Consider the following 22,891-nt stretch of genomic DNA (forward strand, 5'->3'; position numbering starts at 1 on the left):
GATGTGGCAAAGTTTACTACTCTAACTCCATTGTCATTACTAATTTCATGGAAACTCTCATTCCCAATTGTTGGTTTGAAAATGTCTTCCCTCCCTACTTTGGCATTGAAATCTCCTAACAAAATTTTCATAGGGTACTTCAGGAATTTATCGAATACATGTTCTAGTTCTTCACAGAATCTATCCTTTATGTCATCAATTTTATCTTCTGTTGGGGCGTGAACACTCATAACAATGATATCACATCGGCGACCTTTTAGTATTATATATGATATCCTATCACTAACGAACTCTACCCTCTTAACTGCTGATATGATTCTCTTATGTACGAAAAAACCTGTACCTAATTCACGATTTTCATTCCCCTTTCCAGAGATAAATGTATAGTATCCTGCTGGTGCGATGCCAGCTCCATCCCATCTGAGCTCCTGTACTCCCGCTAAATCTAATTTATATTTTAAGATTTCTTCTGCCACTGCCCTGAGCGAACCTGCCCTATACAAACTTCGTACCTTCCAAGTGCCAAATCTCATATCCATTTTCATTAGCTTAGGTCGTTTATCCAAGGAATCCGTCCAGGTCCGAGATTTTGTGTTCATTTGTGTAAAATAAAGATTTTCTACGGTGAGGAGTTGTTAGCCCCACACCCAACCCCAAAGCTGGAGGGCCACCCCCTGTCGGCTGTCCGCGACTGTTTTTCAATATATTCGCAGCTTCCCTCCATACCCGGAGGGCGTCTCCTCCATCCGCAACCTGAGGACGCGCCATGCCGTGGTGACAAGGAGCCAACCTAACATGGCCCTAGCAATAAAAAAAAAAGATGGATCTCATGGAAATGGGCTGTGAGGTTGGGAGGTGGATGGAACTGGCTCAGGATCCTGTCCAGTGGCGGGCTTTGGTATTAGCGGTGTTGAACCTTCGGGTTCTGCTACCAGAGTTCATTAATTAGTAAGAAGGATCTTAGGGAAATGGGCTGTGAGGATGGGAGGTGGATGTAACTGGCTCAGGATCCTGTCCAGTGGCGGGCTTTGGTATAAGTGGCGTTGAACCTTCGGGTCCTGCTACTGCTGGTTCAGTTAGGAAGAGAGAGTGAATATTGAATAATATCAGAAAGGGGTCTTGATGAAGAGAGGCAAAGTACACTGTAAATTTTAAGAAAGAGCTTTCTGAACTTACCCGTTTGTCTGTGATGTAAACGCGACGTGCCCCCCGCTGTGTTGCCGCACTTCCGTGTCTTGACGATGTTTCTACTTGGTTCACGCAAACTCGAGTCTCTGCCGAAGTGTGCAAACTATCTCTCCTTCTGACGGCAGACGTAGGATCGCGTGGGGATGTACGCAGTTCCCGCGCGCCTGTAGTGCCCGCTCACTGTAGATGTCGCTTATTCGGCCAAATGTGATGGCTTCGAGGCTCGTTCTCTGAGTTTATAGACTGAACTGAGAGCTGCGGCGTCGGTAGTAGCGTCGTGGAGGGGACGCAGGGCGTCGCACGCAACTATGACCGCGCATTCTTACTTATCTTGCCTTTATAGCAAGTACGTGTAGATTGTATGTTCTTTCACTTTGTAATCTGATTTTACATGCGAGATTCATTCAAATTTAAAAAGACTTAGCCTTTCACCTTTCAGTTCAATTTAGGACTCAGTAAATATATTCGTCCGTGACAAGTTGGAAATTAAGGTCGAAAGAGTGGGAAAAAATCTTTGAATTTGAAGAGTACGATGTTCTAGAATCTGATTCCGTGTAATCTGGTATAAATTCATATTTATTTGAGACTTCTGTTTGATAATTGTCTCTCTTACTGGTTGTTTATCTTACTTTTTTATTGCTAGTGGGGTGGGAACAAGTCCCTTGTACTGCGGCCACTTCTGACCTATTTTACCAGCCCCAGATGATAGGTGAGGGTGATTGTGGAGCAACTGCTGGAATGAAGATTGGCAGGGGAAACCGAAGTACTCGGAGAAAACTTGCCCCATCGCCACTTTGTCCACCACAAATCCCACTTGACCAGACCGGGGATCGAACCCGGGCCGCCGCGATGGGAAACCAGCGACTAACCGCTTGAGCTATGGCGCGGCCTACTTTTTTGACTAACTGTACGACTCTGAAATGAAGGTAGTGCGTTCCTCCGAAACGTCGATGTACTACAAGCTAATATACTCTTCTAATTAGGGGTATTTTTTTTCCTTCGTACTGCAGCCCCAGTGGGCCTAGGCCTACCTCCATGAACTTCTCCGTTCACTTTGGTTTTTCTAGATCTTACACATTCGGTAGGACTCCTTGGGCTGGTGATCAGCTCGTCGCAAGGCCTCTACCTGTACACAAACAGAAAAACGCACACAAACATCCATGCCCTGAGTGGGATTCGAACCCACGATCCCAATTTCCAAGCGAGCGAAGACATGCCTTAGACCGCTCGGCTACCGTGACCTGCAGTTAAGGGTATTATCTCGGTATTTTCCTAAAGGAGTTGAGGAAAACAAAGATACACGTCACAGTGACGACAGCCGGCGCGTGTGTGTTGAGGTTTGAAACCTCGTGCTTTCGAATATGAAGCAGGAGAAATAAGATTTTGAGTCAGATGTTGGGAAGTTCTCGGAGAATGTGTTTACCTGGTGGGGCTGGGTGTGGAACCAGTGGCCTGTTAACTCCCTGACTCACGTTTGCTTGTCTCTTCAGTCTTGGCGGTGTTTACACCCGTTTGTATTACAGCCTGAAGTGCTGAACACCAGATGTGACTTCAGGAAAGAAAGATCGACACTGAGTCACGGAACTTGCATGAATCAGTGGGCGATTTAAATATAGGCAGGAGATCGTTCTGTTGTTTCTTCTGCTGTCGTGTGCACATGCCCCTGGGCTGAATTTCGTGTTTCCTGAGTCAGACCCCTAGATTCTTAATGGTCAGAACGGTGGTGTGTAACACTCAGAATTACTGGGTTTTCAGACTTGCTCCATTGTATGGTATTCTTGAAACAAGAAGACACAACGTTTCCTAAATTGGATCTCTTTCCGTCCTCAGGTGATGGGGGAGACACCTACTCTGTTGGGTCCCTTAGAAATGGCTAACCTCAGTCACTGGTTAACCCATATCAGAGTCAGTTACTTTACGTCTGGCCGTTTACCGTCAAAGATTTCGTCTTGGCGTGAAGACCCCTTGAGAGTCACTACCAGAGTTTTTTTTCCAACTGAGCCCTTGCGGTAATAGTCCTTATGTAACATCCTCTCTGACGAGAAGGTGGGTTTGTCTCGTATGAATATGCTTGGCCTTGTCAAGTGTACGCAACGCACGTAACATGTTACCGAGAATTTTGCCAGTACAGGCTTTGCAGAGCAGATCATGTCCATCTTACGTATCTTATGCTACAACGGCAGCTTAATCACTGGAACGGCCGTAAGCTTGACCACCGCCCAGTTTCTGTGTGTGGCTTCGCCTTGTCCTATACCGCGAACAACGCAAATCGGATTTAAATGCCTGAGGCCAGGCTATGTTGAAGGCAGACAGCAGGAAAATATGCAGTAGAAACTGCGAAAAAGCACGCACATTCGTGGAACTAGGATAGGAAGATAGATCCCGGTATTTGACTGGTTAACTGAGTAAAACCACGAAGGTCCTCAATCATGATTGCTGTGCGGGGCTCGAAACGAGCACCTCTCGGTTATAAGCCTTGAGCGTTACTGCCCGAACCAAACCTTTATGTGAGACGCCCAGCGTTCAAATCAAATCAATTATATATATATACATATACTAGCACAGTCAATAAGTTCGTGGAATGGCCGCAAATCGTCGCACGGGAATTTACTGCCAATATGTTTCAGCAATGTTTTCGGCAGCTATATCAACGTTGGCAGACTTGCATAGCGGCCAACAGCAACTATTTTGAGGGCCGATATGGATCTGTGTAAGTGTATTTGAATACCTTGTAATATGACGCGATAAAACCACATTCCACGAACTTAATGACTCCGCCACGTATACAGAGTGTTTCACGACTTTAGGGCATAACTGCAGGAGGTGATTTCCTAGGTCTTTGTGGTCAAAAACGTTCATATAAACATATGTCCGATTTTGGACGGTTACGGAGTTATGACCGTTTTACACTCAGAACAGAAGGTAACGATTACTGACAATAAACGGAACAAAATAATAAACCAGCATAATACATGATACATTTAAAGTATGAATGTAAAGTTAGCTTCGTGATATTACCTTTAATTTGAATTGATTGGTGCTTAAAGCTGATTTTCGAAAATGCCACCCCCGGCCGCAGCACAGGCTGCAGCTCGGTTTTGAACCGAGCCAGACATACCAACCCACCCCGCCTTAGATACCTCTCAAGTGTCGAGATAACGAGAACGCTTTGTCTGTAGCTGGCTAAAAATAGCGACCCGCCAGCTGACAGACGCGTTTCACACGAGGGCGTGTACGGGAATGAAAAAAACGGTCATAACTCCGTAACCGTCCAAAATCGGACACATGTTTATATGAACTTTTTTGATCACAAAGACTTAGGAAATCACCTCCTGCAGTTATGCCCTCTAGTCATGACGCACCCTGGATATATATACAGATGCTGACCTTTGAGAAGTGTTATCGATATTATCAACTTACTTCAAACTTATGACCTTTCATGTATGAAAATGTTGATCTGATTTGTGATTCACTGCAGGCGTAGGAAGTTCTCCCCCATTTCTGTGCGACCTTTACACACGCACACACGCTGGTTCTCACTCTTCTCGTTCGCATTTACAACCTCATTTTGTTGCTTCTCTACCGAGAGTTCTTTCAAACCCAATAGACAGCATCGTGGAAACATTTATATTATAAATAAATACTTATATGTGTTTATATGTTGCTGTCTCGTCACCAAAATGCAGGGCAAAATCATGACATAAAGATACGAAACAGATGTTTCGAAAATGTGGCACAGTTCAAATATTTGGGAACAACGATAACAGATCGAAACCTGATTCAGGAGGAAATTAAGAGGAGATTGAACTCGAGTAATGCTTGCTACCGTTCAGTCCAGAACCTTTTGTCTTCTCATGTGCTGTCCAAAAACATAAAAATTAGAATATACAAAACTATAATTTTGCCTGTGGTTCTGTATGGGTGTGAAACTTGGTCTCTGACATTAAGGGAGGAACATAGACTGAGGGTGTTTGAGAACAGAGTGTTGAGGAGAATATTTGGACTGAAGAGAGATGAAGTGACGGGAGGTTGGAGAAAACTGCATAATGAGGAGCTTCATAATTTGTACTCTTCTCCAAGTATAATTAGAATGATCAAGTCAAGGAGGATGAGTTGGGCTATATACGTATACACAATAGTCTCGATACTGACAGCGTCGTTTGAACAGTCAATCAAACCAATCTTGATTCTCTAGAACTCTGTCTTCCCCTTAACCCCTCTCCTGCTCTGTTCTCCCCTCTCCGCATTTCAGGAAGTTTTGTTGCACTTGCCAATGCAGACGTGTTGCCTTCATGCGTATGCACTGCACAGCCTTGGCAAACTCACGGAAGTGTGTACATGTTGCTACTTCGGTGTATAGCTGGAAGATTTATTTCACTTCTTGGAAAATTTTGTGCGCAGTGAATAGAACTTTACGTCAATTCCATATCGTTACACTTTTCTAAGATTTCATCGCTTCTCCGGCGGAGGGGGGGGGGGGCGCGCCTGCGTGTTCCACCAGCAGCGATAACTTTTTTGGGCTCCTGCCAGCAGGAGTCAGTTTCCTCTGATGCGTCTTTTGTAGCCATGGAAACCCGATGAATGCGATCTACCGTGTGTAATGTGATTTTGATGTTGCCTTTGAACTAACTGAATAAAACGAAGACACTACAGGGTGTGCTTCCCTGTATATATGTACGCGTGTACCACAACCGCGGTCCCTGAACGAATTTTATTAAAAAATATATTAATATTGGGAGTATACAGGAAAGTAAGTGCCGGGATAGCTCAGTCGGTATAGAGACAGGCTGGACGGCAGTGTTTCGATTCCCGGTAAGGTAAAACTATCCCTGTAACAGGCCGTGAAGGCCCATTGGGTTGTGAGACGCCTAGGCTCCCACATTTTGTAGACAATCGGCTCACAGATGGCGGTGAGGTCTACCTTACGCCCCGACCACCCTTTACCCCCAGGAATATTCCTAGTACTCATTTCTGTTAGAGGCTGTGTCGTCCTCAGGGCCATAGTGCAGCTGGAAGCGTTAAGTGAATTGAAAAAAGTCCAATTACCTCATCGGGAATCGAACCCGCGTAGTATAGTGCCTCAACCTACTACTCTACCGCGTTCCCTTTCTATTCCCGATAGGGACAAGAAATTGTTCTGTACTCCGTAGCGTCCAGACTGGCTCTGGTGTTCACTCAGACTCTTATCCGTTGCGTAGCAGCGGATCTCATCGCGGGGGTAAAGCGGGCGAGGCGTATAGCTGACCGCTCACCTCCAGCTAGTGCCGAGGCCAGTAAAGGTGGAGCCATACCTTCTCAATTAATTGAGTCAGGGACAACTTTACATGAAACTATACTGGTAGACTGTAAGGCTCGTTCTTAATACTTTAATGTAACTCACATTTGAAAGTTAACGCAAAAATTAAAACTTATACGAACCTCGTGTAGAAACAGCTTAACTAAGAAACAAGACCAAGCATAACAAAGGTTGGCAATGTATGTAATATATTTCGGTGTTTTCCCAATCAGTGAACATGTAACAAAACACATAATCAACAGAATCGATTTAATCTTTCCAACATGAGTTAGGAACTGGTCAAGAAATTACGTAACCCAAATGTTCATTACCGCGTTCACAACAGAACGCCACTTGACCTTATTCTGAGCCATATGAATCCAGCCACATCCTAAGACTGTCCAGTTACATTCCATTTAATATTATCCTACCATCTACTTCTAGGTCTCCCAATGATGTGTTCCATATGTTCTGCGATTAAAGTATTTTATATCTTATGATCTCTACGCTTGCTACATGTCCCGTCCATCTCATCCTCTTTGATTTGTTCATCGTAATGTTTAGCGAGGAGTATAAATTATGAAGCTCCATCTTCCTGTCACTTATTAATTCTCGAGTGAAAAGGTGAATGTATCTCACGGCGATGATTATGAAGTGTGACGCCATGCAGTCCGGTAGAAATTTACTGACGTTTCGGAGAAAAGTACTCTATTCTTCTTCAGTATCGAAAAATAAGCAAAGGAAGTAACTAGCAATAGGTCGTAACATCTCCCGAAACGTCGGTGAACTACCGGAAAACACGGCCTCGCACCCCGGAAGATTGTACTGTAAAATAGTGGTAAAATTATCTCTGTGTTTAATTAAGCACTATGCCATGAAGGCGTATGGGGGAGTTGATGTACAGCTCCACCATTCCTAATCTCGGCACAAGGTAGAAATGAGTTGTCAGTTTCATGCTCATGTCTCTTTATCCCCGGGGTATATCCCACACCCCGGTACCCCAAACCCTTTAAAATTCAAAATTCCTATTCTGCATCATCGTACGATCTGACGCTATATAATGTGGGTTATCGCCAGCGTCGTTAAATAAACACTCTCAAGAAAGATGCTTAATGATAGAATTGAAAGAATTTTATAAGCTACTGCGTCGGTAGAAAGTTACAATTGGAGGAATGACGTTTACGTCATAAGCATTGTTTGGATATCTCATAGCGAGGAACAATTCCCGTGATGCAGCGCTCTATAGGGTATCTGTGTTTGACAGTGATGACGTAATATCAGCGTGTTCATTGCCACATCTACGCGTGCTTAAAACCTGTCCCCATAGATATACAGCCGGTCAGAGTGGCCGCCCGCGCCGTTTAAGGTATCAACTGTCTTCGCTCGCTCGAACGCTGCGAACTGGGTTCGAATCCCACTCAATGCATGAATGTATGTGTGTGCGTTCATTCTGTGTTTGTGTTGCCGTTACTGTGGCCGGTGAACTCTGCCCTGCAATGCGCTTCCCATCTCACGCGGCAGCACTGCCATTTCTCGGGAAAAAAAATTCCCTTGCATTTTTGCTGGACTTGCATCTCTACTTTCCGGCCCAGATACGTATTAGGACTTTTTTATCTGCTAGAAAAGATTAAGTTTTTGGAAGGGGGTACGCAGTAGCGTGGTTGGTTGAGGCACTCTGCTTCAAGCCTGAAGGTCGCGGGTTCGATTCCCGATGTGGACATTGAATTTTTCAATTTACCTGATCCTCCAGCCGCACTATGGCCCCTGGGGTCGACTTAGCCTCTAACAGAAATGGGTGCCAGGAATTTTCCTGGGGGGTAAAGGGGGGCCGGGGCGTAAGGCTGACCTCACCGCCGCCTGTGAGCCGATTGTCTAGAAGAAGTGGGAGCCTTGACGTCTCTCATCTCTACGGGCCTCTATGACCTGTTACGAGGATTGATTTTTTGGGGTTTTGGATTTATTCTTAAAAGTAAATATATAAAAAAAACACTTAAGGTTAGGTTTTGGGTTGATTTCACAAATAAACCTGCACAGTTGGCTGCACTAATAACATGGCGGTAATTTTTTAAGTTACTGGGGTGACCAATTGCAATATGGAGCCGGGATAGCTCAGTATGTATAGTGTATGTATACGTGCTTGACGGCCGGGTTTCAATTCCCGGCAGAGGCAAGTGATTTTTCTTTACTCCACAGCGTCCAGACAGATTTGTGGCCCCCAGCCTGCGCCCTATCCAATGGGTACCGGGGGCTCCCTCCTATTATTGCGTTTTCAAGGCGTGTTGCACAATTACTTAAGCGCACGGACAAATTCATCTTTTTAAAATTTATCTACCGTTAAAATGTACATAAGTACCTACACGAAGTTTGGTTCAAGAGATCAACGGCGGATGAGTGAGCAGTGAGTTACCCCTTGTGGTCATTATTTGCAATTGATTTTGGGGTGAGCCAATGGCACTGAAGAGGACCCTTTTAATGTTGTATCATGTCTAGCCGTTACTACATAATGACTATAAACAACTCCTGCTGCTAGGAAACGATCGAGGAATATGCAAATATAAGGCTGCCGTTGCCGAGTAATGGCTTCGAAAACATATTCGGAATTCAACGATTGAACTACAACAGTGAGGAGCAGTGTTTTCTACACGGTCCGAACTGAGGGGTTATAAGCGGGACAAGTTTAAGAGTTTTCCAAATTGTGAGACATTCGCCAGCCAGTAAGGATGTAAGCAGAGAACATTGTTGGGATCAATTACCATGAAACGGCTAGTGAAAAACTGAGAAAGCTTAATGAGAAGCGAGTATATGCATTAGCGAGAGCGTTATAGATACTTGTAGTTACGATCTGTAAGTGGTCGGTAAATTCAATTACCAATCCGAACCCCGTCTATAGTCACTCATACAGGTGACAACATCATTTCCCCGTATTCTGTCCCAGTTAGCCCCGACAGGATACAACCGCACCCTCTGCCCCATGGGTCTACTGGACCAAAACCTATATACATGAACACATACTCACTGTACTCTTTTCGATCCTGAAGATGCAGGCATTATGTACTTCCGAAACTTTGACAACATTGCACACATAAACTGTGCAAAGACCCAAGAGAAAAATCGATTCAAATGAACTTGAGTCATTTTCGCAGTATATAGGTACAGTAGCTTGACGTCATTAGGGGACCACCCTTGCAGTATCTGGAACGCATGTTAGAGGTGCAGAAGGGTTGAGGAATGGGGTCAGAGGGGGTCAGATGGTTGCGATACGTTTGTCTGAGTAAGGTCAAGGGTCGCGGTGTTTACGATGATTGATGAAGAAGGCGGAAATGCCCCCCCCCCCATTTTTGTACAGCGTGATCTGTTCGTGTTGCGTACGTACACACGAAGTGCATTTAGAAGGCTGTGGTGGCCGAGCCATAGCTCAAGCGGTTAGTCGCTGGCTTCCCACCGCGGCGGTCCGGGTTCGATCCCGGGTCTGGTAAAGTGGGATTTGTGGTGGACAAAGTGGCGCTGGGGTAGGTTTTCTCCGAGTACTTCGGTTTCCCCTGCCAAACTTCATTCCACCAATTGCTCCACAATCACCCTCACTTATCATCTGGGGCTGGTACAATAGGCCAGAAGTGGCCGTAGTACAAGGGTCTCAGTCCCACCCCACTAGCAGTAACAAAATAGAAGGCTGTGGAGTAATTCCCAGCCGATTGCTGTTAAAGTCAGTCATTGCAAAAAGCTTTGTTTATGTTTGTACCGTTCCCAGAGCAAGTTTCAGATGGGGCAGAATGGGGGTCGCTTTATGAATGTGACGTGAAACAATTTTGAGAGTTTTGAGTAGGTCACCTGACCTCATTCTTTCACAAGTCTGACTGTCCCGAGGGAAGAAATACGCTCACTTTCCCGTGTAGTTGCCGGGATAGTTCACTGACCACAAGTGAAAGGGCTAAGGGCAGGACAGACGGGGACTAGATTTTTTTCTTTTTTGCATTATGCCAAGACCTGCTATGGGTCCCGCCCAGCCTCCTATATAGTGGTACCGAAGGTTGTCTCTCTGGTGGTAAAGCTGCCGGGGCGTGAAGCTGACCACTCACCTCCAGCTAGTGCCGAGGTTAAGAAAATGTGGACTTATACATCCACTCCCCATACGCCTTCATGGCGTAATGCTTAATTAGTTAAGCACGATGATAATGGCAAAGATCAAGATATCCATACAAAACTACAGGAAAAATTATAGTGTTATTATATAAGAACAATATTTTTTAAATGTTATTATCTATTGAATTTAAGTTCTCAAAAGTTTAATGATATGTCGTTCAAGGAATTGTAAGTGAAGACACGAGCCTTCAGAAACGAGCAGGGATCAGAATACGGGGAATCCCCCCCCCCCATTATCTTTTTTTATTGCCAGTGGGGTGGGACTAAGTCCCTTGTACTGCGGCCACTTCTGGCCTATTGTACCAGCCCCAGATGATAGGTGAGGGTGATTGTGGAGCAATTGGTGGAATGAAGATTGGCAGGGGAAACCGAAGTACTCAAAGAAAACCTGCCCCAGCGCCACTTTGTCCACCACAAATCCCACTTGACCAGACCCGGGATCGAACCCGGGCCGCCGCGATGGGAAACCAGCGACTAACCACTTGAGCTATGGCGCATCCTAACGCCCCCCCCCTTAGTGGGTTCTAGTTGATTTGAGGGTGCTCAGGTTATTCTGGGAAGGTTACGTAGTGAAGATTAATTGATTATAATTCTAAAAATTTAATATTTTTTCAACCTTGATATATTGATGAAGAAATAAAAGTTTGCTAATTTAAAAAGTGAACCCCTCCCCTAACTGTTCTCTGTACACACACATGAGTTTAAAGGGGATACTTAATGAAATGTTAGAATGGCAAAGATTGGGGTAATTATATGTTTTGGAATGCACTGCCTTTGGTGATAGGTCAGGTTAGGTTAGGATAGTTTAGGTAACCGATGTATATGTACATTTTTTGACATGGACTTATACTAAGTTAGTCAAATGCAAGGGAAGTGGACGCGGACAAGGGCTAACACGGGAACCCTCTTTTACATGCCAGCCAAATTTCATTTTGTGAAAATTAAAAGTATCTCAAAAATACGTCTGAATTTGATAAATATAATTATTTGAATTAATTACGTGCATACACATTTTTCCGTCTCAAATGCAGCATGTTGTCTTGGCCTACTTTTCTATCATTACATGTTTCGGCCGCATACAAGTAAATACATTAATGCAGGAGGATACTTAGATACATTATTTTGGATATATATTTAGAAGTATTATGTGATTCTAAATTATTGTCTGGGTTTCTATGGACTATAATTTTCAAACCGGAAACAGCGAAATAAAATTTCTTACGGAATATGAAAGTGTAACTTCATTATTAATTCTATGCATAATAGAACTTTTTTAACTTATTCCATAGTCAGTTTTATTTTTTTTATTTCCGTTTTGAAAATTATAGACCACGAAGACTCCGACAATAATTTAGAATCACCCTGTAGATCAATGATCAGTATAAATAAAATCAGCAGTTTCATCTCTGTGGAACTTGTAATTACTTAGAAAAAAATACTTTAAATCTGATAAAATTTCCATTTCGATTAAGGAGCCAGTGTTTCAAAGAGGCTAGCGCACAGTAGAGAGAAATGAATGTCTTTTTAAATGTTACCTTTTCATAGAACGGAACAATACAGATACAATACGTTGTCTTTGAAGCATCCAATCATCTTTTATCAAAATAGTATTGAATCCTATGTACACGGTGTTCCGTACGAACTGTCGATTACGGTATTGTGAGCATAATGACGTCACTTCCAATAACCAGTTGCTATTAAGATGGGATATGGTCGCCCTTGGCACTGAAGCCGTTTTCGTCCGCAACGTAGCTGACAGTTATGCGTGTTCCTTCTGGGCTTATGTAGGAGTAAAAGCCTCTCTTCACTATCACCGACTCCGCGTCGTCATTGGTGTTTAGGATTCCCTGTTCACTGACCGCTGTTCCACTCCTGTCGGAGAACCTAGGTCAAATTGAAAAACATCATTTAATTAAGAACGTATCAAGTGCTTGAGATTTGGTTATGAGAGTGGGATATGATACTCTATTTTTTGTAGAAATTTACTGACGTGTCATAGGAATGCACCCTGAAGATATAGGTAGCACGTTGCTCGGAAACGGTGGTACAATTCTGAGATTACACAATGTTACACCGCGTTGCCAGGCAACAGCACTGTAAACACAATCAAACATGCAACAATAGAGGAAGCGATGTTTTCTGTAGATCCGACTGACGTGACAATAGACTGGCTGGATAGCGATCACGTGATATGTTTTTACTGTAGGTCCATGTCCGTTCCGCGGCTGTATAAGTAGGTGACAGTTCGCTCAGTGCGGACCCGACACAGAAAGTATAAGAGGCTTAAACTTGGCGGCGGTCAGGCATACGCCGGTTCAAGTGACTAGACTGCCGTGATAGCTAATACTATTAGGATATTTATTTATATATATATAAAAGGGCATAATCTGCTGTACCTAGCCTGGACTGACGGAGGCCGTGTAAATATTGTACATTTATATAAGTATGTATTGCAAATATGTGTAAATACAGACAATGGACAAATTACTACAGACTGACTAACAAATGACAGACCCGACCTCTCGTCAGAGAGGGCGCTACACATGGACAGGACAGTAACTTTCATACAAAAGAAATATCTGGTCATGAGCCCCAGCTGGGGCTCGACACCAAGACAGACAGACTGACTGACCGTCAGTGGTAACGTGACTCTGACTCTGACTCTGACTCAGTGCGGTTACGAGTTGCGAGTCAGCCGTAAGCTGGAGGAGGGAGTCCATGAGAATTTTAGTTCCGAGGTTCCAGAGTGATTGTAGACGAAATAGCAAGAAGACTTCATAGTAATTTGAAGTGTTAGTTTCTATTGATATCCGTTGCCAGGAGACGACTAGTGAAGACTGAGAACCCTAGTGCGTGTGCAACGGTGAACTGTGAAGCGTGTAAACCAGCGACAGAGCTGTATTATTGATAATTAAGAGAACTTCTAACCGAAGTGCTGATAAATCCAATCATCCGAACTAGAACCCGTTTTCTTCGTCACGTGTATCCCCATACACGTGACAATATTTTGAACATGGTCACTGATACAGGTTGGGGCCATGCACTTGTTCCCCTTTAGATTTTTCGAAAAACTAAAATAGGATAGAAGGAAATGCATTACAGTTGAATACAAAAAAAAAAAAAAATTGAACGTATTTAAAAATCACAGTTCAATTTTGAATACCATAGGGAAATTAGTGTGAATAATCTTAAGCAGTTTAAATGCATGTTTGTAAACATGTGATCAGGCCGCCACGTCGTCTACGTCCATAAACCTTAAAGCCTTAACGAATAAATGAATAAATTACTGGACAGTTCATTCGTCTTGCTTCTTACCCATGAGAGAATTGTCCCCACTTGTCCCTGAGGCTGATAATCGTCCCTGGGGCCAGCACGATCTGGTTGCTTCCCTTCGGGATGGCTACCCAATTGTCAGGGACATCAGTCATCCCTTCTGACTGTCGAATTGGAACTCTGTCATCGAGCACAGGGGCTGGGGATGAAAGAGACCCTTCAGGTTGTACAGGGGGTGTAGGAGCTGGCGATTGAGTAGTAAGGATGGAAGACGAAGATTGCTCAGCTGGGACTGGAAGTGCCCCGTATATGGGGGCCGGTACATAGGGGGGTGCGAATGCAATTGGGATGGGAGGGGCCTGCGCCTCAATACGGGAAGGGCTGTTCTGCGGAAACGCCGCAGCTGACGTCATCAGCACTAGGACGATCTGAAAGTAAAAAGTTTTAAAGATGCGGTGATTAAATACACAGTATTATGTAACGAAGAGAAGGCGAAGCATTTGCCGTGTGTACTGTGCAAGATTATTGGCATTGCTGTTTGTATACAGAGGCTCAGTTCGTACTGAAGTGAAGAGCAGAATGGTATATGTCAACCACTTCTGTCCACCACTTTCCTGACTTTCTCCTACATTGTGTCTGAAACATCTTTGAGATGCCGTCATCAAAGTCACAGAGAAATATCTCACTATGTAGATTCTAAAGGATTCTGACGATGGCGCAAAAGAAAAAAAAAACAGCAGACGTTATTTTCAACACACGGTGAGAACCAAAATTCCCGTACCGAAATTTTCGTTGTACACACAGGGACTTTTCTTTCGTAAAGTTGCCTACTCAAGATATGACGTGCCATCAGAAATATTTTAGACAGACAGTATATACAAATATTGCCTACCCCGCCCTTTGATGTATTTGCACAGAAATATATGATTGTACTAATTAACAAACTAATCAATTTACTTATTGACTCCAAGGAGTAGCGTCCATTTGTATAACCTGCTAGTCGCTTAGCAAATAAGAAATTTGCACTCAATTTACGAAATCCAAAACTTCATTACCATGTCCACAAGAACCCGTCGCTGGACCCTATCCTGAGCCAGACAAATCCAATCCATTCCGTTAAGGCACATTTAAGCCTTTCAAGCTAGAGAGACAAGGCAACAGGAGTTGTCTGCAGTTGTCAGTACAGCTGCCATGAAGCATCAATACTGGGTCTAACGTGAATACCTTCCTCTGGTTTCATGTGAGGCCGAAGACGCGAGTAATGTTCTTTAATTATGTGTGTCATTGTACTTTCTTTCATTACATTAAATCGCATCAAGTATGTTAATGAGTTTAAATGTACAAATTGTCTTCTTTCAATTTGATTTATTTATATATTTGTCTTTTCTATCTCTCTCCCTTGTTCATTGTTTATGCAAATATATTTTCCTGTCCCCTTTCGGAGCCTGGAATTTGTCTAAGTGATATTTAAGAATTCAGCCCGTACATCACAGGAAACACAGTACGCCTCCGCTACAAAGCGCAACCGGTTAATGCTGTTTATTGTGAAAATCATATGGAACACACAAATACAATCTGTGGGCAGAATATATAGCAGTTTAGTTCGTACCTCACAGGAAACACATTACGTCTCCGCTACAGAGCCCAACCAGTTAATGCTGTTTAGGGAAACAGTCGCTGTTTACTGTGAGAACCATGCGGAACACACAGATACACTGTGTGGGCAGAATATATAGCAGTTTAGTTCGTACCTCACAGGAAACACATTACGTCTCCGCTACAAAGCCCAACCAGTTAATGCTGTTTAGGGAAACAGTCGCTGTTTACTGTGAGAACCATGCGGAACACACAGATACACTGTGTGGGCAGAATATATAGCAGTTTAGTTCGTACCTCACAGGAAACACATTACGTCTCCGCTACAAAGCCCAACCGGTTAATGCTGTTTAGGGAAACAGTCGCTGTTTATTGTGAGAACCATACGGAACACACAGATACACTGTGTGAGCAGAATGAGGCGTTTTATTTGTACGCTAAATCTAGTGGTTCGTGTTGTTACCAGTGTGCTTCAAAGAGCTCAAGACATAGCTGTATGACCATGTAAGGATAGTAAAATGTTTCATAATATCGATGAAGGAGGATATTATCGTGACAGTTGTTGATATTCGGAATGCATTATTGTTTCTGGTACTTTCCACAGAGTAAAGAGAAAAACATCTACAGCTGTAACCTTGCTTCACATATCGGCTCTGTTACGAAACTTACGGGAGGGCCAAATAGAAAACATCTCAAAACTAGCTAGCAAATACGCAGATTACTACCGTCCGGAATGTGACGCCATACAGTCTGATAGATCGGTTACCAACTTTGAGAGAAACATCTCTACAGCGTCACCCCAAGGGGGTTGGTGTAGCAGTAGTTCCCTTGACTCGTATCCGGGAGGTTCTTATTTCGAATTTAGGCCGGAATATGGCTACAATTACTGAGTGATTAAACTTTTCGTGGTTTCTTTTAGTCCCTTCATCTAAATTCTGGGATATTGCCTCGAATACGCTATAACTGTTTCCTTCCGAATCTCTTACAATTCACGATTAATGTATCCAATCCTCTCTGTATATTCTACCCACTCAAGGCATCGTTAAATGACCCACAGACAGAAATATACAATAATTTTGTTTTATATTTCGTATTCACAGTGGTCTGAAACAAGGAGATGCTTTAACCTTATTGCTTTTTAACGACGTTAGTAAGTTCCAAGGATACTATAGCGGTTGGAATTGAGCTGGATATATCAACTTGTGGTCTGTGGCAATAAAATTATCATTTAGACGAAAACAAATGCTGTACCATAAAGAAAAGACGGAAGCTATAAAAGGATGCAGGGAGTGGGGCTGACATACAATTAAACGCAGAGAAATTTAAGTTCACATCGCGTCCTCATAATGCAGGGCGACGTGACGATATAAAAATAGCAACGAGAGCCTTCGAAAATGTTGCAAAGCTGAAGCATTGTGGAAGGGCAGTAACCATGGATACTGGGAGGGGGAGCAGACCACGCATGTCTCTCCCACCTCTCCCCGGACTTCTGGAGAAAGATATCAAGATTACAAAACAGAATAAAACATGTCAATTATTAACACCAGAATTTGAAACGGTCTGTAAGAGAAGATATTTTAATGTCAGTTATTTACAGTCTCGCATGCAACCCCATGTCCTGTAAAGTTTACTAATTTTAAAAGTTTAAAAGTCCATCACTACAAGTTACTGCCAATGTGGTCATCATCAGATGTTAATATCTTTGGTGAGGAAGCTGCTTTCTTCTGTTGTTGCTAATGTTAAATGCATGTGTGTAAGCGTTGGTGGGTTGTTCTCTCTCATGCTGGTTTTTTTTTTGCCGCATGTCTTGTTAAAACTTTTAGAGTTAATAAATTTTACAGGACACAGCGTTGCACGTGAGACTGTAACTAGTTGACACTAAGTGAAAAGTGCAACAGGATGCTACAATATAAATTAGAAAATATTGTTTATATATTAAATCCTGTAGGGTGATCGGTGTATATATATATAGTAAGATTTTAGGCACATTTTCTATCGTCACCCCCTCTTCCTCTCACCATCTCGACCCCTCACTCCCCTGTATGACGAGTTTGGTTTTCATCTTACGTTGAAAACAGAATCTAGTAAATTTCTGTTGACGACGCGACAACTTACGTCACCATATGATGACGCAACCATAAAGATATTTTAGGTGTATTAATTAAATAATCTCGTCCAGAAGATTGGCTGTATATATTATTTTTATTAATTATTTAAAGAATTCTTTTACGATTTTCTGTCGATATCGAATTCTCTTTTTTCTTGGATGAGATTTCAAGTTCTCGCGACTGTAGAGATCCGTGTTGTGGGCGTCTGGGCTGTTACGTGGCTGCTATAGCAGTAGCCATCCGTGTTGTGGGCCTCTGGGCTGTGTTACCTGGCTGCTATAGCAGTAGCCATCCGTATTGTGGGCCTCTGGGCTGTGTTACCTTGTGCTCAGCTGGCTGCTGCTATAGCTGTAGTGCTCCAGACTTTCAGTCGGGAGATACTCGGTTCGAAACTTATCGGGACAGTCGCTATCTCCAATAAGCTACGATTGTTTCCTTCCAAATCCTTCAAGTTCACCTGTCACCCTGCCATTAGACGCTACATAATCTGGACATTCACAGCTTCGGTAGTTCAATTATTAAAAAAAGACATTGCTGTGTGTAATTTGTGAGTTATCATCATCAGTGTAGATGAAAATGGAGGCAATATATTCCTCCGAAACCTCGGTAACCTCTTAGGGGGCCCATACACGTACGAGTCTGGCTCGCGAGTCCGACTCGGCTCGGGTTCCAATGAGCCAAACTCGTCCGTGTGTGGGTCGCCACGCTCATAAGTGTGTAGTGAAATTAATCCGAGCCCGGCTCCTCGCCGAGCCAAACTCGTACGTGTATGGGCCGCCTTACAAGGATACACGGCTCTAGAGAATATGGAGTCACTGTGGTAATAAGAAAATTTTGCATACGCCTATCAGACTATAAGTTGTGCAGAAAATGGAGCCAATACTTATTCTCCCGAAACGTCTCTAACCACCTACTAGATTATACGTTGTTATTAAAGATGGACGCATTATTCTCCATAGGGAACTCTGTAACCACCTAAAATATTGAGCGGAGTTAATGAACATGGACTCAATAATTTCCCCCGAAACATCGGTAACTATCTACCAAAGTATATGTTGTCACAGCAGATGGAAGCATGATAATCCTCCGAAGCGTTTACCGTCTACAAAATTACACGAAGTTATTGAATATGGACACAGGATTTTCCTCCGAAACGTTGGTGATCACCAACCAGATTACTCGGTGTTATTGAAGGTGGATACAATATTCTTGATCGGAAAACCGGTAAACACCTATAAGACTACACGATATTATTGAAGATGGAGGCAATAATTTCCCTCGAAACATCCATCACCACCTACCGGCCTACACGGTGTCACAGAAGATGGAGAACGTAAGTTGATGCGAAATATTGGTATGGACGTACAATATTTTCCTCCGAAACGTCGGTGACCACCTAGAAGACAACCCATAAGCCCAGACAGAATACCAGTGCAGTTACTCACGAACATGTCGGCAGTCCCGGTTGACAGTGAAGGCTGCGGAAACCTTGACGAATGTACGTTCCGGATAAAATATTCGACTTATATAGGGACCCAGGGATCTGTTCCTCTCCCTGGGCTGCTTGTGAGGGCCGCCGGATGTTATCATACTCCAACTTGTTTCTCACTGAAAGAATTATTCAGCGCGTGCCCCCGGGTGTCTTGAAGCAAAACAAGTGTTATAATCAGGGCCCGGATTTTGATGACATGTCATCTTTTTTTCCTTGTATCCTGTGCGATGCTCTTAAATATATAAATCTCGGATATGAGCTGCTGGTTACAGAAATGTAAATTTTATAGGTAATTTTTTGTCATTTTTAGGTTTAAGGTCATTTTTTCATTTTTGGGTAATTTTTTGGTAAATTTTTGGACTTTTAAGCGTATTCCTTGTCATTTTTGGCCATTTTAGGGATTTTTTCTTCATACGTTTTCTGAAATGTGAATAACATGGGAGTGAAGTGTTCTTTCTTTTCTCCTTTAGGTCATTTTTTTTATTTTTTTCTGTCATTTTATAGGTAATTTTTTGAATATTTTCAGGTCATCAAAATCCGAGCACTGGTTATAACCGATGAAATCGGTTCATACACTACGTGATTTCTTCTTCCCCACCCCTTATTTGCAGATTTCTGCTTCTTCCCACTTTTTAATTGGTCCGTCACATCTGGGGAAGAAAATAGACTGAGGGTGTTTGAGAACAGGGTGCTGAGGAGAATATTTGGACCGAAGAGAGATGAAGTGACAGGAGGTTGGAGAAAACTGCATAATGAGGGGCTTCATAACTTGTTTTCCTGCAGGAAAATTCTTAAGTGATCATTTTATATGTGTTATATGGGTGAGAAACTTGGTCTGCTGCCCTAAGAAAATAACATAGGCTGAGGAGGAGGAACTGACGAGAGAATGGAGACAAACTGAATAATGAAAAGCTTCATAATTTGTACTTCTCCCAGATACGAGGGAGAGTCAGTAAACCGGTCACAAATGGACGTAAAACATCTGATATATGAACTTCCACCAACATTGATACACTTGTACCAGTGCGCCGAAACCCGCAGCATAGAAGTATTTTTTTTACTGTTATCTCAGCCATTTGCGCACATCCGTTTCATCATCTGCGACTTTCGAACGTCCTTGAGAGAATTTATCGACCGAGTTCTGAACCGCTTTACGCTACAAACACTTAGCACCGTAAACACGAAAACATTTCTTTGTGAATATCCGTTGCATTGAGTCCTTTTGCCCACCAAAAAAAAAAAAAAAGAAAGAAAAAGAAGCACAATAGAACGCCGATCTTTGGTAGTACACCCTCAAACACGGTCTCCATTTTGACTACTGAAACTAGCCTCTGAACATGCGAATGCGCGTCTGCTACCGAAAGCATCAAGCTGAATTGTGCTGCTACCTAGTGATACATATTGAAAACCTATTACTTTCATCACAGCTGTTTTACTTCCACCTGTGACCTGTTTACAGATTCTCCCTGGTGTTGTTAGAATGATCAGCTCAACAAGTTTTAGATACGTGGGGCATGTAGCATGTAATTATCGGAATACCTGTAGTAAAGGGACCATTTGGAAGCCCTAAGCGTAGACGAAAGGAAAATATTGATAAGTATCTTAGCGACGTTGGACGGAAGAACATGTGAGGGATTATCAATGTCAGTGGCAGGCTGTTGTGAATACGGCAATGAACCTTAGGTTTCCATAGAAGTCGGTGCATATTATTGAGTACCTGAGCAACTGTTAGCTTCTAAAGAAGGACTGTGCTCTAACCAAGCAGGGTGGCACTCTGGGCTTCTGTTTGGGAGGTGCTTGGACGCGGATATATCTCGTGGTTCTCCTAAGTCTCTCAAGCTAAATGCTTGAGTAGGCCACAACCACTTCCATTTCTGTTAACCGGTTGTTGCCGCCGTGAGTGTTCTAGTTGGATCGGGAGACCGCTGGACGTGGCCGCAACCGGTTAACAGAACAGACCAAAGCAACCACGTGCAACCTACATAACCAAAAATAACTGAGGCAGTAACCATAAGCGGAAGGGGAACCACATTACAATGAGCAGCAGACGCCTAACCACAACCACCTAGACATGCAGTGTTTGTGGTTATCGTGGAAACAGTTTTGAACGTTCCTGCTGACGTGACCTTGATTTCGTTATGTTGTGTGACTGAAAAAGGAATTTGCTTGAGGCACGACCAAAGTGAGTCTGTATTTTGAAAATACCATCATAACCGGTGAAGCTTTCGTTGCGAAACCTCGCGTTGACAGTCTCTCAGATGTTAAAGGCGACGCTGTAGCGTCAGGAAGCGTCCCTAAGGCCGTGTAGTAAGATTTCGCTTCTTTAAGGACGCCAGAAATGTCTTGTTAATTTCGTTTGTACGGTTTCTATATTAGCCTGCGAACGCGATCTCTGTGTGTCTGTTGACCCCCCCATTAACCTTCTAATGCATAACCAATCTTTATGACACTCGGTATGTACATCATGGCACCTGAGCTCATCTCAACGGCACACCCCCATAAATCCCTCCCGTCTATGTGTATCTCTCCTGTCGTTGCTAGGCAAAGGCTCGGTAAATGTAACCTTTCTTTTGTTGCTAGCTAACGGCTCGATAAAGACGTTCTTGCGGCAACGAATACACACGTAACAATTGAAGGAGTATTGAGTGCGTGTGTCTGTGGGTCTATGTATCCCCGTATCGTTGCTAGGTAACAACTCTGTAAAGACGTTCCCGTGGCAATGAAGAATCGTCGCGTAAGCTTCTGGGCCCCTTGCAATATCATCTTTTGATATTGTCTCGATAAACTAAATTTCATCAAAATCCTTAGAGCCCGTTTCGAGAAAATTGCCATTTTTGATCATCTGGGCCCCTATTTTTGGATCTCAAATGTAAACAAAGGTAAAGCTGTCCCTGTGCTTAAGTAAGTAAGCACGACATCATGAAGGCGTATGGGGGCAGTGAATATATAAATCCACATTTTCTTTACCTCGGTATTAGCTGGAGGTTTGTGGTCAGCTTCACGCCATGGCCGCTTTGCCCCCGGGAGAGGAGTCCCCGGTACCGATTGGATAGGCTGGGTGGGCCCCAGAGCCGGTCCGGACGACGTAGAGAACAGTAAATTCTTGACCCTACACGGAACTCGAACTCCGATCCCTCTGTCGTCCAGCCCGTAGCCAGTCTGTATACCGACTGAGCTATCCTGGCTCATCATCTATAGTTGGTATCCAGGATATTCGAAGTGAAGGTGTATTTATTGATTTATTGCATTTCTTGTTTAGTGATGGAACTCTAAAATCTTGTTTCCTCGCATCACCACTAGAGCGCAGTACAAACAGCGCAGTGTATTAATTCCGAAGCAGCCCGACAGATGTCTCAATGTTAGCACTCCTACACGCAACATTGCGTACTGGACTAATTCCTGCAAGACATACCAGATGTCGCTCCACTCTAGTAATTGTTCACTTCGGCTCTTTTGGAACTTAATTCGGCTTACATGCAGCCAAAGCTTCAGAATAAAACAAGGAAGCCACTTTTGATTTACTTAATCACTCATGGAGCTGAGCCCTTCTTGAGAAGCCAAAGCTGCAGCTACTCAAGAATTTCCCAGCATTTTATGGAGCCCGAAGGTTCATTACCGTGTTCACAAGAGCCCTCCACTGGTCCCTATCCTGAGAACGGTCAATCCAATCCATGCCATCCCATCCTGTCTCTCTAAGGCCCATTTTAATATTGTCCACCCACCTATGTCTTGGTCTTCCTAGTAAACTCTTTCCTTCTGACTTTCCCACCAATATCCTAGATGTATTCCTCTTCTCCCCCATTCTTGCTACATGCCCTG

At 43.4% G+C, this 22,891-nt stretch overlaps 3 protein-coding genes across 4 annotated transcripts in view; 1 reads left to right on the top strand and 2 right to left on the bottom strand.

The window, feature by feature from the left end:
* Nucleotides 1–1,431, bottom strand: part of LOC111863327 (serine/threonine-protein kinase meng-po) — a 12,633-nt gene extending 11,202 nt beyond the window's left edge. The window contains exon 1 of the mRNA XM_023849560.2: nucleotides 1,177–1,431. The gene's annotated coding sequence lies outside the window, so the exon portion shown is untranslated. The remainder of the gene's footprint in view (nucleotides 1–1,176) is intronic.
* LOC111863323 (cytochrome P450 4C1) overlaps nucleotides 1–22,891 on the top strand; it is a 222,376-nt gene that overhangs the window by 46,300 nt on the left and 153,185 nt on the right. The window lies entirely within an intron of this gene.
* Nucleotides 11,609–22,891, bottom strand: part of LOC111863366 (endocuticle structural glycoprotein SgAbd-1) — a 36,294-nt gene continuing 25,011 nt past the window's right edge. Inside the window, exons 1-3 of one of the 2 annotated variants that reach the window (XM_023849627.2) lie at nucleotides 19,026–19,041; nucleotides 13,919–14,304; nucleotides 11,609–12,487 (exon numbers count right to left, since the gene is read on the bottom strand). In XM_023849627.2, coding sequence (XP_023705395.1) covers nucleotides 12,301–12,487; nucleotides 13,919–14,304; nucleotides 19,026–19,031 — 579 coding nt within the window. In that variant the 5' untranslated portion in view covers nucleotides 19,032–19,041 and the 3' untranslated portion in view covers nucleotides 11,609–12,300. Of the gene's footprint in view, nucleotides 12,488–13,918; nucleotides 14,305–19,025; nucleotides 19,042–22,891 lie in introns of those variants that run through there. The other variant, XM_023849635.2, reaches the window with a different exon arrangement.

This window comes from Cryptotermes secundus, unplaced genomic scaffold (assembly GCF_002891405.2).
Source record: "Cryptotermes secundus unplaced genomic scaffold, Csec_1.0 scaffold1379, whole genome shotgun sequence".
Classification (NCBI taxonomy): domain Eukaryota; kingdom Metazoa; phylum Arthropoda; class Insecta; order Blattodea; family Kalotermitidae; genus Cryptotermes; species Cryptotermes secundus.